This window comes from Porites lutea, chromosome 11 (assembly GCF_958299795.1).
Source record: "Porites lutea chromosome 11, jaPorLute2.1, whole genome shotgun sequence".
Taxonomy (NCBI): Eukaryota; Metazoa; Cnidaria; class Anthozoa; order Scleractinia; family Poritidae; genus Porites; species Porites lutea.
The window spans coordinates 22,207,004-22,223,649 of record NC_133211.1 but is presented as its reverse complement, the minus strand read 5'-3'; the positions used below and the strand labels follow the sequence as shown (position 1 = coordinate 22,223,649).

The 16,646-nt window shown below is 40.4% G+C and overlaps 1 protein-coding gene across 1 annotated transcript in view; it reads left to right on the top strand.

The window, feature by feature from the left end:
- The first annotated feature begins 10,392 nt into the window (after positions 1–10,392).
- Positions 10,393–16,646, top strand: part of LOC140951634 (thrombospondin-3a-like) — a 33,443-nt gene continuing 27,189 nt past the window's right edge. Inside the window, exons 1-3 of the mRNA XM_073400932.1 lie at positions 10,393–11,225; positions 13,982–14,153; positions 15,902–16,176. Coding sequence (XP_073257033.1) covers positions 11,085–11,225; positions 13,982–14,153; positions 15,902–16,176 — 588 coding nt within the window. The 5' untranslated portion in view covers positions 10,393–11,084. The remainder of the gene's footprint in view (positions 11,226–13,981; positions 14,154–15,901; positions 16,177–16,646) is intronic.

Sequence of the window (16,646 nt, the reverse complement as noted above, 5' to 3'; positions counted from 1 at the left end):
TAGTTTTTTTTTTTGACCGTTTATATTATTCGTAGGTAAATTTTAAAATATTTATGAGTACGTCTATTATACTCTTTACAACAAATAAGTATATTCTTTTTTTGTTTAAAATGAACGATTACTGAGAGAAGACGGAGATCTTTTAGACGGTTCGACAACAACCATTTGCGTCATTTATTGTGATTTTATTGTGATTTTATTTTTTTTATATATTTTTTTAGTTGGTTGTTTCTTGTTTTCTCATTGTTCTTGTTGCTGATATTTTTTTAATTACAAATTACAAGGAAAACGGCCCTAAAGATTCTCTTATGTGCATGTGAATAACAAATCTTGCAACATATAATCATGTTTCTTTCTATTTTTTACATCTACCGAATTCCTCCGATATTAATTAGGGGTTGAGGGCAACAAGTGCAGGTTTCATTCAGTCTAATCCTCGGGGTGAATGATAACCATTACCCGAGAGGCAATACTTGCGCTTCCCCTTCATCTTAAAAAAGACTCCGAACGGGACAATGGCACTGACTGACGCACAGTTGGAGAAAAAGAAATGCTCGGGTGGAATAATAACTTCACATTACATGCCCCTGTCCGCCTCTCCTCTCTCACTCTCTTTTATAGCTACATAGTTAGATTCGTAACGTTGGTTTTTAGTTAACTCATAAGCGTTTAGTCAGCGAAGAACTCCTGCCACTCATAAGCCACTCGTAAACCATTTTAATTTCTGGTAAACTTTGATTCGAGGCCAGGTAGTCTCTTATTCTTTGAGATAATCAAACAGTTCAGTCTTCCTCCTTCTGTCTGATCATCAAGAGGAATTAATAGCACTCAGCCGCCAAGCGTTGCAACTTGAAGACGTCCTGCGTTGCCATGGATTGCCAAGATCTCACGCGCACTGTCCATAAGGTGATCGGAATTCCCCACGTCAAACTGAGGCGCCTCATTTGTCGAGTTGATAGCAGGCAGGACTGGCTTTGCACGATCTAATGAGCGCACGGCATTAGCCTCGCACTGACTTGATATCGCATCTTTTAACAAGTTCTTGCTCTGGTGGGGTGATGCCAAAGAAAGAGTTTCTAATACTTTTGTCTGATCTCCATTTCTCTTTCTAGACTTAAAAAGAAGTGATCCACACATCACTTAAAAGTCACTTTTTTTGGTTACGCACGTGTGTGTCGTGCAAACAGAAGCTATGCCCCTGAATGCTATAAATGCGGCTAAGTGGAGTAGCTAGGCTACCCTTCCGTTCTTTTTTTTCTCGAAATAAAAGTCTCTGTCGCTAGCTCTATCTTTTGTTACTTTCGAGAACTGGTTATCATCAAAAGGACGTTTTACACCCAGGTGAGAACCTAACCGTACAAATTAGGATTGTTTTTAGTTGCAATTAGCTCGCACAAGCACAATAAAGGGAAGGGGAGGGGAAGAAAATCTCGAACCCCAGTCTTTCCAATCCCTTTTCTTTTTTCCCTCTCCTGCCACGCAGGCTAAGTTGCAATTAGATAAGGAAATCAACTTACTCTGTCTTTGACCTTCCTCACACACTTTTCTCGCAACTCTTTCTGTTCCTTTTTGCTTTCACTTCTCTGCTGTTGCTTCACCTTTCTTTTCTCAGTCTTCTGCTTCTTCCGTTCAATTCTAGACTCAAGCTCGTCGCGTACGTGTTCTAGCTCCTTCACCTTTCTTTCTTCTGCTGCGCACCTTTTTTCGTGCACGTCCGCCAAAGTGACTTCTGACGCCACTTTCCCACGTCTCCTTAAACGCAGCGCCGAAACTCTTGAGGATGGACAGATCGTTTTTTCATCAGTTACAGCTTTATTCAAAGCCACTACTGTTTTTTGTTCCAAAAAAGTGGGATTAATCGAACTCAGAGGCTGCGCAGAGCTGCAAGTTGAAGACGTCCTGTAGCCATGGATTGCTAGGATCTCTCGCGCACTCTCCAAAAGATGATCGGAATTCCCCGTCGCAAGAGAAGACGCCACATTTGTTGAGTTGACAGCAGGCAGAACTCGCCTTGCACGATCTAATGTGCGCACAGCACCAGCCTCGCACTGACTTGATATCGCATCTTTTAAAAAGTTCTTGCGCTGATGAGGTGATGCAAATGAACGAGTTTCCGATACTTTTGTCTGATCTCCATTGTCCCAAAATCCCCTGTTTTCATGACATGCTGAGTCATCATTAGAAGGCTTCCTTGTACTTTTGTTTTTTCCTGGCTCGGGAAAGATAGTTATTCCTGGGTAATCAATGTTTTTTTTCGTTCTAAACTTGGAAAGAAGTGACCCACGCATAACTTAAAAGTCACTCTTAAATGTTCAAAGCACAAAACGCCAATATTTCTTCCCATGCAATAGTCACAAGTGCTGCTTGCACCTTACAAAAGCTGTGCAAATGTATGTCTTTCAGGAAAACAAACTTTGCGTTGCCTAGGATTCGTTTATTGCGTCTTTTTGCGCGCGCGCCAGAATTCTTTGCATACAGTTTGTCGTAGGCTAAAACAAGGCTACCACATTGCAATTCAAATTCTTTTCCTTCGTAACGTGATAACCCCGCCACACTGGTAAGAAAGCAAATGTAGGCGAGGAACACGGCGAAGGGGATCAGTGGTTTGGGCGAAATTGAAGTGGGTATTATTATACATGAGAAATTTCTACAATTTGATTGGCTTAGAGCAGTGGTATTTCAGCTTAATTTGAAATACCTACATGTGAAAATTACAAACCTTTTGTGGGTATATGTAGTAGTATAAACAAATAATAGCATGATTTGTACGTGATATTTGGCAGAAATACCACTCGTGATATTTCAAAATTGTCTCAAATTTCACTAGCCTAACGGCTTGTGAAATTACGTATAACAATTTTGAAATATCACTGGTGGTATTTATGCCAAATATCACTACAAATCATGCTTTTATCTATACTAATAAAACAGAAAAACAAAACAAAACAAACAAAAAAATTGGCTACGCCCGTGACTCTCCCTAAAGTAAATACTATCATTTAGTGAAAAGTAAATACAGTGAAACCTATATTAAGCGGACACCTTCGGGACCTTCTCAAGTGTCTGCTTAACAGAGGTTTGTAAAAATTGCGCAATGTTTGTTAACGATTGACATTCGACGGTTACTCTGTACTGTGACTAAAGTCCCATGTGTTGTTAAGGAAACTAACGGAAGTTCATTACCTTTCATTACCAACTTTAATTTGTTTGTAAATGCAAAAACATTAACTGACGTCAGTACGTATTTCAAAGACGTAATCCAATACTACTATTGTAAATTCAGTCCGGTGTCCGCTTAACTGAGGTTTTTAACGATAGAAATTAGCTAAATGCGACTGCAAACACGACGTGTTCCTACACTTATGGGGTGAACATTTGCTGAAATTCGCACTTCCGAGTCACTGTCTGGCACTTCTCCATACGTAACTACACCTGGCCAGCACTCCTCTGCTTCCTAAAGGAATTCAGGTCCTCTCCACCATCGATGTTGACAAGAAAGATTCAGAGGTTTTAAGCCACGTGAAGCGTCATTGGCAGGGTTAACCTTTCCTGGGCAGTGCCTCCATTGGTCAGGTGACGTTAACTTCATGTTTTTCAGCCACACGGTTAGCAACGTACGTCGGAAATCGCTTAGATTCATTCTAAATATACTACAACGTCGTCTGAGAATCCGACCAAAATGTAGCCTTGTTTATCTTGTACGCCAATTCTCGGCTTGCACGCAATGAAAAATAAAAATGCAAACCATTCAATACAGAAGGACTAGAATCTGGGAAATGAAAAAAGATAAATATACAAAAACCCTTGCCAAGAATCAGGTCTGTGAAATATTTCAAATGCGACAGATGCGAGATATTGGGAAAAACGGTTTACCTAGATTTATAAAGCTTTGTATGGAAACGCCATGTTGGTGTCCCTTTCCGGAACACCAATATGGCCGCCGGATACTAACAGAAACATCTGTTTTCGAGTTTTCCTACTAATGCGTGAATTCTTCGCTTGAGGAACTCACAAAGATTACAGTAACATTTATTCTGAGACAAGGAATGTTTAGATTGCAATATCTCCCAAAATCGGTAATGTTTTTAACCCACATAAGAGCTTTCCCGGCCGCCAGCTAAATGCCGCGTCACGCGAAAGCCTGGAAATTCAAGCGTCCTCTCTCGCAAAACGAAGAACCCTTTCGAACCAAAAATTTGTTTATGTAAAGGTGTTTAGATACTGTAATACCTCGTGAAAGTAGAAACTCAGAAGAATCGATAGTTTCCTAGTTTGATTTTTGGTGACGTCACGTGCAACCCAAGAATTCATCTACAAGCACTCTATACATCTTCACTGACAATGTCTCTGCCTGCAGCTCAAGCCTTGGAATCGAAATTGGTCTCACTGGCAAACTCCTCGACCTTCCAACGAGAAAAGAACATTTTACCGTTCCACAAGCATAGACAAATCTGTGATAGGAGCACATGCCGTAGCCATCTTCTGAGGCATCAGAAAATAGATGAAGTGATATGTCGACTACTGTGTTGTCGATCAGGTGGCATCGCGGTACTTGACCTTGTGATAAGACAGCCAGCTCGTACTTCCTCCTGTTCCAGAGGCTTTGCAAGTCTTCAGGTATCATGTCGTCCCATCCCAGATTTGCAAAATCTTCTTAGGTTCCAGGACAACCGGGTAAGCAAATTCCGTCGTATCATGCAGCGAGCTCACTGCTGACAGAATCCCACGTTTAGTAGCTGGTTGCTCGGGTTCACGAACGTTGAATAAGAAAGTATCTTTCTCCACAACCCTATGCACACCTAGTGTCCTTTCTACTGGGAGGTTCTCAAGATCTCAATCCAGGGTTGGCTTTGCACGATCCGCATCAGGTATCTTGCACAGCACCTCTCGACTGTTACTCATCCATTTTGTCAGTCTAAATCCGGCTTCGCTGAGTAAACAAGTCACTTCGCCGGCGAGCGAGCTTGCTTTCGTTACTGTCCTTACTGACTTCACGAAGTCATCTACGTAAAAATCCTTGTCAACCGCACTTACACCCTCATCACTAAATCTTCCTTTACGGTTTTCTGCAGCTTTCTTTAGGCAAAAGTTTGCACAAGTGGGTGAGTCTGTGGCACCAAAGATATGACTTGTCATCTGAAATTCCAAAGGGCCTCTCAAGGTCACTGTCCTCCCACCATAGGAATCTCAAAGCATCATAGTCCTTTGGGGGTACTTTGACTTGGTTAAACATGCCCTCTAGGTCAGCCACTAGTGCTATAGGATATTGTCTAAACCTCAGCAAAATACCAAGCAAACTGTTAGTTAAATCGAGACCCTGGAGCAACTGGTTGTTGAGAGAAACTTCGTTGTGCAAAGAAGCCGCAACTAATACTACAAGAATTTTTCCCTGCTTTTGGGGGTGAAACACACCGTGATGTGGCAAATACCACGCCCTTTGGCTTTGGCGCATCGCCTCTTCTTCAGTCATCTTTCTGGTACATCCTTTCTGAATGAGGTTCTCCATAAACTCTCTATACTTTCTGTGAAAGTTCTCATCACGCTTGAGTTTTCTTTTCAAAGACTGTATTCTTGCCTCTGCCGTCTGCTTGTTGTTGGGCAGACAAGGGGTATCACTCTTCCATAACATTCCAACTTCGTAGTGTCAGCCTACTACAAAAACTGAGTTTTCCATTCTTTTCAGTGCCCCTGGTCTTCAATTGACATTCCATTCTTGGAACTCCTGTTCATGTCCATGTCTTCAAGCCTTAGAAACTGTTTCATCTGCTGATCTGCTAACTCATCACCATACTTTATAAAATTCACATTCTTTGCTTCGGAGCACATAATATTTGCAGCATCAACCGGTCCAAGCACAGCCCAACCCAGTACAGTGTGAACAGCATACTGTTCTCCTGATCCCCCTCTCCTGCATTCTTCATGCACTTGGGCTTCAGGAACGTTTCCACCGATCAGCGTGGCCACTTAGACAATTCCTTGGCTCTTGTTGTAGTAATGATGTTCAGATTGTCTACAACTTTAATTTTTTCAATTGTTAGGGTACGATTGTCCCGGCTATCAACAGCTTTCGCTTGAACATTGGCTTGACCAACTTCAATTGAGGACTTGCCCGACGATGTGCATACAGCCAAAGCTAGTGTCACAGTTGTTACCTTGTAACCCAAGTTTATCACAAATAACCTTGGAGAGAAATGTCTCTTCACTCCCAGTATCAAGCAGTGCATAAATAGTAACAGAGTAGCCTTCTTTGCTCATTAGGGACTTTAAGATCCAACGATGCGGACGGCAACGAGAAAGTCAAAAAAACAATAGGTTTTATTAGCAAAACAACAACTTTGCACGTGCACCACTCTTTTTTGTACATTTCTCTGCCTGTTTTTACATGACTTCGACGTGAACATGCCTAATTTCGCGTTTTATGGAAGACGTAAACAAGCAACGACGAATTTTGTTTCTCTTTCTGCACTTGGATATGGTCCCTAGGAATTCAGCTCCAGCAGGATTCGCCTACATTTGAAAAAGTAAGTGGGTAGCAATAATTAGAACGCAAATTCACTTTTTAAGCGACGTTCTCATTGCCGTCGAGTCGTTGGATCTTAAAGTCTCTATTATCTTAAGTGGAATAACTTGTAATGCAACCTTAATCCTTGCCGTCGTGGAATACGTGCGACTTGGTCTTTCAACAGGTGCTGTTGTTACAGTATTCACATTTGCTTGCTCACTGGACCCTGGGCCTTCCTAAGGGTTCGCCAATGTTCCCTCTTTATCATCTGCTGGTTTGTGCAATAAGGAATGATGTGGTTGTTAACAATGTTTACACTTAAAGGGTGACCGGCACTCACTAACAAAGTGTTGTACCTTGCGAAGACTATTCTCTGCCTTATAGATTTGTTTATAAAATCAGGACAGGGCTCTATCTTATGTGTAGTCTCACGGCCATAACATTTCACTTTCAGCATTGTTGAATTTGAATCCTTATCTGATTTCGCTGGGTCACTAGGTCCAACTTGCACAGCCATTGTCGTTGTCTTGGGCCCGGCACCGCATTAAGACTCGGAGGCAACAGTTGTAGTCTGGCTCTTGGGTTTCTTCTTAGGAAGAATTGCTTCGTCTCCTCAACTCTTCTGAAGACTGGGTCATTAGCTGCTTCAGCTCGCCTTTCAATAAACACCACTAGATCCTCAAGAGTTAGGAAACCTTTCCTTTCTCTAACTCTCAGAGCCTTATCTCTCCACTTAATCTGTAGCATAACAGATAACTTCCCTGACATTTTCCCCAAATTTGACATGTTCATTTCTGACAGGGTATTAGGTGATCTTGAGCAGTCAGCAAATTCCTGCAGCCCTTGTCCACCGTTGTTTGATATGTTTGGTCCATCAACTAAAGCATCAACACATGCCTTTGCCACAATATGCGGTTGTCCAAAACGTTACTGCAACATTTTTAGGGCCTTACCCAGCCCACCAGGCACTCCTTTAAAACCCGCAACAGCACTTCTAGCTAGGCCATCAAGAAACTGCAACAAACGCGACATTTTCGGAGCTTCTGAAATGTTCTGGGTGTCGACCATTTCGTCAAAATGCGATTTCAATCTGAAATATTCACAAGGATTATCACGAATTTGACTACATCCAAATGAGGGAGACCAGATTTAGTTACTATTGAGTCTATACTGGTTGTAAGCTTTTTGCCATCATACTCGCAGTTGCAGGTGTGGGAAACGATACACTACCAGGCCAGCAAACTCGATCGGGCACTAAAGCTCTATTAATAAAAGGGGTTGCTTCCGGATTCAGACTGCACTCCTTAACAATAGGCTCCGACATTGCTGCATCACCTGCGTTGCGCTAAATGATGAAACCGCCGCAGGTAGTGATTTCTCTGCAAGTGATACCTGCAATTCTGTCTTCTCATCCTTAACCTTGGGTTTATATTCTGCAACTTCCAGCTTTCTTTCTCCTTCCATTGATTCCTTAATAATGCGTTTTGGTTTAATATTTTTAAGCTATTCCTCACAGTTTAGGTCTTGTACACTATTTGCTCTGCTAATAGAACCTCCAAGGGGATCTTCAAGCTCCTCATAAAATTCAACCTTGGCTTTAGCCAATTCCACAGCATCCTCAGCTTCTGCAATTTGGTTTTCTAACTTTAACTGTTCTTCCTTTAATCTCCTTGCTTTAGCTCTTTTTAATTGTTCCACCCTTTTCTCAGAAAGAAATTTCTGTAACCTTGCATTTTTATGAGAAGCTGCACTCGATCTGGAAACATTAGACCCTTTTGAACGAACAGAGCAAATACTTCGAACATCATCCTCGCGCTCAGATGGTGGTACGTTAGCTGACAGTACTTATTGGTAAGTTGCATCTTGTCATTATCCGCCATATTGTCTCCTGTCTTGGAAACATTTGCAATCCCTTCTTCAGAAGCGAGGTATTGGTCTATTAACTCAAGATATAAGCAGTAGTTTCGACTCTGTTCAGCATAACGATTCTCCTCACATATTCTTTCACTCGTGCAATAACTGGATCAAATCATAGTACACACGCGAATATCAGGGACACCCAACGACGGTTTCCTCCAAAATACGTTAATTTTTTTAGGCTATCCAGAGTACTCTTATCCTCCCACGCAGACGTTCTTAGGGGTTCGTCAAGCGTTCCTGTTCCTCTTCGCGTGACGAACCCCTAAGACATCTGCGTGGGAGGCTAGAGTACTCTTAGATCTCTAGAAATGCATTCTAAGCGGCGCTACAAAAAATTTATCTGTTCGGTCATCCTAGGGGAACTTAAGCCTTATCGAAATTACAGGGGCTTCAGTCTTATTTTTCCGAAAATTTTAGGTGCAATTTAGCATTTTACGAAAGTGAGAATTTTTCTGATTCCTCTCTCCTTCACATTTTAGAATCCGAAAATTTTAGGTTTCCTTTTTCTAAGAAAAACAGTTGAACCTGGTTAGTAAAGTAGGAAAAGTAAAACTTCAGAAAATCTTAGGGAATTTTTAGCCGTCCTCAAGCAAGAGAAAATTCTAGACAATAGTTGCTTCTCCGAACAGATATTTTACAGAAAACAGTCGTTGGGTACCCCTTGGATACAGTGTATCGTTTCCACTAATTACCTAAGCGATGCGAGTCTTCGTGAACATGAGTGGCAAATTTTTGATCTATCAAATACTCATCAAGTCTACGATAAATCTTTGTTAACTCTCCAAGATGGCCAGCTTTCGATTTCTTCAACGCAACAATTCTTTCAGAAACAGCCGAATTATCGGCAGCTGCGATTTAACTCCCTTCTGCTTTTAACAATGTCAATACCACTCTTTTCTCGCTGGCTTTCTGCCATCTCACGTTTATAACATGACAGGCATGCAAATGTTACAAATACAAATGTACCTCCAAACAGCATATATCTCCGTAAGTAACTCTTGATTCAACCTCGTTGTGTCACAAAAATTTTGAGGAAAATGTGATGTACTTCGACGAGAATATCACACACTCGGTACAAATTTCTAGTCCACGCGTCAGGGGCACCCAACGAGGAAATAGTTCAAAACCACTTAAACATTAAACGGTATATATAGGCCTATTTTTATCCCCTAAAAATTTTTCATCTTTCCGGATTTCCTAGCTGAAAGTCTAGTGATGCGGAAAATTATAGGGATCAAAACTGACCTTTTCGAAAATTTCAGCCAGAAAAAAGGCTCCCGAAAATTCTAGGTGACCTTTTTAGGGTAAAAATCCGTAAAAACTGCAAAACTGGGGAATTTTACCATTTTTTAGATGTTCGAAAATCCTAGCAGAGGTAGGCAAGCCAGAAATTTTACAACAAATGTACCGAAAATTCTAGATCTGAAATCGTCTTCCTAAAAGATATTTCCCGAAAATTGACGTTGGGTGCCCCTGACGCGTCGCTAGTAATTGAAAATCAATGGAACTCTCGACCTTGTTTAATCCACTGTTTCCTTTCACCGCTCCTTCAAGAGCAAACACAAATACATCGACGATACTCGATACTTGAAAACTTGTATATGCAACCGCATCAAACTGACCTATCAAGCTACAAAAGGGAAAAAATACAATCCACGCGAAAACATCGACGCTTAGGCTCAAAATTTTGTGACCGACTGACCACAACTTAGTCACGTGCTTGAAAACAAAAATACAACATAATTAAAATTCGCGGGAAAAGGACACGATAGATAGAAAATACCGAGGCGGATGTATTCATTGGTCAGTTATTTCTGTAAGTAAAGATAAAATAAACCAAATACTGAAATAAAATATAGAAAGCCATCAAAAAAATTTAGCTCCCCATCCTGACTCCGGAAACCAGCTCTCTCTGCCCGCGGTCCGCGCAGAGACCTGTTCCCCGACAAGTAACGCATTCTGCAGTTCTTCGCCGGTTAAATCTGGGGTGGTGTTGCGTTTTAATGGCCGTAGCATGATGTAGCCGTTGGCCGCCGATTTCACAATCAGTGCAAGGAAGGTAAAAAAATTGTTTTAAAAAGGAAGGAAGGAGAAAGCAACAAATATCTCGATTCTTAAAAGAGCGCGCTGGCTAACGAGAAGGCATCGTTGGAAAACATGGCAGTTTTTTTCTAAAAATAGTCAGCTGAGAGCTCTTTAAGCACATGGATGGAAATATCATCACGTTTTCTATCTACATGTACGTCATCTACATTTATTAATTGACAACGCTTTCGCATCAAGAATAAAAAAAATTGATGTGATGGAAAAAGCATCTGCTGTGTTGAGACTGAGCAGAGCTTTAGCAAGAAGGAGGAATTCAGTTAACGACAAGAAATGGAGGCTTTGTTAGTCTCTCGTGGCATCTCGTGACAGAACGAGTCAACAGGGCTTAACGTTTATGCATTGAAATTCAATGTGCTGGCTATACTATTTGTGCTCACTTTGCTCTAATATCAGGTAACTGTCAAGGTCTAAGGGCAAATTGAGTGGTTAAAAAAGAAGAAGGTATTCAAAAGACTACCATATTAAAATACGCAGTCGGTTGAGCTGGGTTGCGGATTCTGCGGAAAGAACCGCTTCCGTTCCGTTTCCACCGCACTTGACGTTTATCTCATCAGTCATGGAGCCTACCGAAACGAGGAGTATTTCTGACGTGGACAAAAAAGTGGGAAATTTGCGGAGAAATAAAATTTCTGTGGTCAGTCAGGGAGGCGTCCATGTGGAAATGCACGATTACATGCCTTCCTCCACAGTAACCAAGGTACGCAAAAAAGAAAATTAAGCTTAAGAAGCCTAGATTGCTAATTAGTAAATAAGTGTAAGCTTCTCTTAAGTCTTCTAAAGAGATGAGCTTATGTTAGCGGGTTTGGGGCATGGGGTGGGGGGGGGGGGGGACTTTCAGATTTTGGCCAAAAGGCTATACGTGCTGCTGTGAGGGGAGGTATGGTATTTAGGGGTATTTAGGCAGTTTAGAGTGAAATGGGGTATAGAAATCAGAAGATTTTGGTTTAGAAGAGTAGTGGCTTGAATTCTTGACTATTGTGTCACTCTTGTTTTAATAGGGTAGTGACGTTTTGGGTTCTAATAGTTAAAAATAGGTTTCCCTGGGGGGCTCCCATATAAAAGTGACGGGGATGCCTGTCATCTCGCTTAGGGGTAGAAATTGCAGATTTTGGTCTCACTTAGGGAGATCATGACGGAATGCCAATTCTGAGGGTAATGCATAGATAAATATCCATTTTGAATGGCAAATGCCTCTACAGCTTTGTTGGAGAATGGTCTCCTTCACAGGTCAAATAAAGCCTGAGCCGTGCCCAGATTTCCAAAACAGATTTGATAGTGACAGTAGTGTTGAGGAATGTCACAGTTGGTCAAATTAGACTAAGGTTTCCAGGGTTACTATAGGCACACATCCCCACTAACAATCATAGAGTACCCCCCTTACAATTAAAAACACAATGGGACTGCCTACTGTGATCCTAAATTTTTTGAAGTGTAGGGTGAAGCTAATTGTCCCCCAGTATTTTCAGGTGGGAAGATCCAGGTATTTTGACTTGAAATCCTAAAACAAATTTTTCTTGTGTTGTGAGAGTGTTTGTATTTCATGTTTTTCTAGAAAAAATCTGCAGGGGTTTAAGTTTCAATTACTGGTAGCAAGAGTACCTGTCATAATGTATTGGTTACTTCACCCAGTAAATTCGTCTAAATCTTATTTAGTTTCCCCTAAATTAGAAGAAAATTAAAATTCTTTCAGACCTTGTTGATACAGTTAGGAATGGTTTTCCTACAGATCACGTGTTTTAACAATTAAGACAACTTCTACTTGGATCTAAAATTTACTGTCAGGTTGCAGACTTATGTCACATGCTTGTATACTGTTACTGTCTAGCAGGCCTTGGCAGATCTGGCGGCACTTTGTCAAGGGTGAAAAAAGTTTCAGATCAATAAATTAGCCAATATTTTCCTTCGTTGCTGGTGGTTGAACTACTGCATGTACGGTAGCTTTTACATCATGGGTATATTTAGGAGTTTTCAAGATTTTGGAAAAATCAAGAAAAGCCTCCTTTTATGATCTGATGAAGATGTAAATGTTATGCTTCAGCTCTTATAGGTGGTTCTGAGTATACTTGCCCACTTTTCAACTAAAAAAGAATTCGATATCTTCCAACCTAAAACAAGTGTAAAAACACAGACTTAAGCAAGGGATTTTAGCTCATGCTTTCCTTGAGTCACCTATACTGACCACCTAAAAAATGTATTGCATACATGTGTACATTTTGCTGCTTATAATCGGATATCCTTTTAGTTATAAATCAGTAGTTACTAATTCAAGATAATTGTGTAGAGTTCTCAGCAAGTTCAATACTCAACTATAATCTCTTGTTTCCAAATGCAAGATAAAAACCATATATATTAGATCAAAACTGGGACTCACAATTTAACATTATTAGGAAAAAAAAAGTAAATAAGAGGGACTTGTTTCTCTCTGTCTAATCCCTTGAGAGCTTGCTTGGGCCAAAACAAGATAACTAATTTTCAAGAAATGAATGAGGAAAATTTAAGTTTGTTAGCTACATCATTGTTGGCAGATATAAGAATAAACGTGATTGACAGAACAAGTTTGGCAAGTTATTACTGACCAAGTTATTACGCTTTTGATTAATTAAACTCCAAGTTTTCAACCTTTTGTAGACATGTTCAAGATATATGACTCCTATGTCAACAGATAGTTAATTAGTTTACAGCAGGTTTAACATAATATTAATGAGATTAACTTTTTTTTTGTCTGAGCCATTGTTGCAGCCGCCAGTTATTTTTTTGGTGAAATTCAATGAGAGCCTGCTGCAAGCATCAATTATGAAACACCATGGACACTCCCTAAAAACATAGGATTCCAATAAAAACAATCAAGAGGGCTTTGTAATATTGAATTAACACCACAAATGTGCACAAATTGGTCATACATAAGCTGTCACTAGATAATATGCTGTGAATCATAGTTGGAACCCAGGCCAGGGGCTGCCTGTGTGTGTTTGTGGGAGGAGGAGGCTGTATTCCCCTGCATGATCTAGAATATACAGCCCAGAGTTCTCCAGAAAATCTTGAAAATAGGCTAGAAGAGGAAAAATTTAAGAACGTGGCAATAGAGTGGATTGCAGGGTAGAAGTACCTTTCACTTTACTTTTAGCCATGTGTGGGAAGTAGAGAGAAGTTCTCCTCAAGGGAAATTAAATTTGGGGACCCAAAAAAAGGCATTTTAGTCCTGTTAGTAAGATTAAATTCTGACTTTCAAGCAAGATGGCCTTGAAATAGTGACAGAAGACAGTCAAATAAAATGGCAACAAACAACATAAAGATGGACTGAAACTGTGGCATTACCTGGACAGACTGGCTTCCTGCTCATTACATGAAACAAAGCGTATTGATATTCATGCTAATTAAGGGCTCTCCCCTTATTCTCCTCCCCACTGAAAGGACCACACCTGAAATCAACCCTGGGTATGTTATAATTTGCAGGATGCCTTCACCAAAAGTGAATCACAGCGGGATTTGCTGATTGAGTCATCAATCCATGATCGTGACAAGGAGGCTGAGCGCCGCAGAAGGAGAAGGCTCATCTTCATTTTCTGTATAGCAGTTGTAACTACAGTCTTTATAGTTCTGGCAGCAGTTATTCCCTTCTTGCTTGGTAACAAAGCTTATTTTTTCCAATTGCTTAGGTCAAAACTCATTCCCGGGCTCTCTTCCTTTGCCTGGGGCAATAAAAGAAGAGAGAGCCCTGAGAATGAGTTGTTAGTTAAGTACATTTCTTAGGTGGCAAAAGAGATCTTAGACTAGAATTGTAGTAGGATCTGCAAACCAAAAATAAGTGATTGGAAGGCTGCTGGAAAAAAAATGTCACTCTTATGAACCTACCTACAGATGCTTGAAATCACCTGTTAAGGGGGACCTGTCATTTATTAGAGGTGGTGGGGGGGGGGGGGGGGTGGGGAAGCAGGTGCAATTTTTTTCCCAGGGAAATTTTTCTTATGCTTTCCCCCAATTTCCTGCAGAAAAAACTGTAACCCTCCCCCTTGTATGGCCCAAAAAAGTTATGACCTTCCTCATGTTAAAAGATATGACAGGGATTATTAAACGAGATCAACTTTTACCTTGTGCAGTTCATAACAGAAAACGTGTTGGTCTCCTCACTGATCTTTTGGGGGTAGTAACTCGAGAGGAATTCTCATAATGGTTCTCATCACTCCCTCCTCTTTCTCAGAGCTTGAAGAACAAATTTCTGCTAATACAAAGTCCACCTCCTCATCTTGATCCTCATCCTTTGATGAACGAGTGCCTTGTACCAACTCTTTGTCACTATCAAACTGTTCCTGTTGCATTGCCGAGTTTGTTAAATTGCTTATTATAATTATGTCTTTGCACTTCAATCAATTTATCCCTCAGCTTCTCTTGTTTTACATAGATAAGCATATCTCTTTGCAGTGAGGCTGCATTTTCTTTAGCAGTGACAAGTTTTTCTAGCAATTCATTTGCCAATGTTTCTTCAGATTCTTTGGTTTTTTTCTTTATCCTCTGTTTAAATCCTCGTGATTTCGTCAAGTTGATTCTTGACAAACCATGCAAGTTTTTCATTCTCATAGCAGTAAATGCTGCCAGCCAGCTTGGGGAGTAGCACAGATCACATCTTCTTTCATTGCAGTAAAAGACCACTTTTTATGCAGCAGATGACATAAATGTAGGGTAGTTTGGTTGTTCAGGTTGATCATTATTAAAGTTTAAAATGCTTACTGTGCAAAGGGCTTATTTGTTTAAAAAATATTTTATTTGTTTTATTTTATTTTATTTTTATTTTAAGTAAGCAGCAATGTTCACAAAAAGTGGTATGGCCCTCCCCAAAGCCCAGCTTCAATTTTTGGTGACCCTCTCCTTAATGACCCACCCCCCATTTGCACCAGCCCTTCCTCTAATAAATGACAGGTCCCCAAGTGTAAATTATTAATACATGTTGCATACATTTTTGCCATTTATAAAACATTGTTTTGACATACTGATATATTTCTTGAAGAAAATTATGTTAAAAAATTTCTTTCCTTTTTTCAATTATAATGTTCAGTGGTAGATCCAGACCTTCAGATGGGGTGGGGGAGAGATAAGAGGTGGGGGGTGGTCTCAAAAAAAAGTTTTTTTCTTAGCCCTTCGGGCCTCAGGTTGGTCTAAAAATAAGAGGGGGGGGGGGGGGGGTCCCCTCAGGATCTGTCACTGTTGTTCACATATAAGTCTGTATTAGATTTATGACCCTGATCATTGATCTCTTCCAAAAACACTGATTGCTGTTATTTTTTCTTTTCTTATCTTATGAAGTGTTTTATACGCCAAAACAACTTCCTCAGAATAATAATAAAAAGTTTTAACACAAAGCTTGTTTAATGCATTCAGGATCAAGGAAGTCAGACTCTGATGTCAAAGATGATGCAGGTTTAAGCAGAGCAGCAACTGGAGAGCAGCTTAAGTGTGAGCATTTGTCACGAGTTCTGGAAAATGGATACCTGTTCTGTGATGGGATGAACATTAACTCAACCTGCTGGACAAGATGTATTGAAGGCTACGAGAAAGAAAATGCTCTGACTGGAAGTTACATATGTCTGGAGAATGGAGAATGGGAAGGAGAGGGAACAACATGTGTTCGAAAAGACTGTGGATTCCTTGATCAGGTAATGGTGAGCTTAAGCAATGAGAACACTTATGTCCTGGACGTCATGAATAGTGACAGGAAGTTTGATATCTCACTTGATGGAACACTGTTGTCTCCCCCAATGAATCTGAACGCCTTTGTTTTAACTCCAGCTGCACGAATTTGTCAAGTCAGAACACTGAAAGATCATGAGAGAAAATATCAACTTCTGCTGCCATTTTTGATGTCTGGGATGTCAACATTCTCGCTGCTTAATGCCCCCAATGAAAAGATTAGGTCCTATCTTGTAAGTCCCAATATCCACACACATATTGTCCCGACTTACAGTAGCTCTATACATCTCCTGACAGAGTAAGTTGGTCGAATTTGATAAAAGATGAAAGTATTTTACCTTTGGTGATCATTTTATGAATTCCCACAACCATTTCTCTTGATGATTTTGTTGGTCACTCTTGGGACTTAATCATAAAACTCCTTCTCACTTGAATA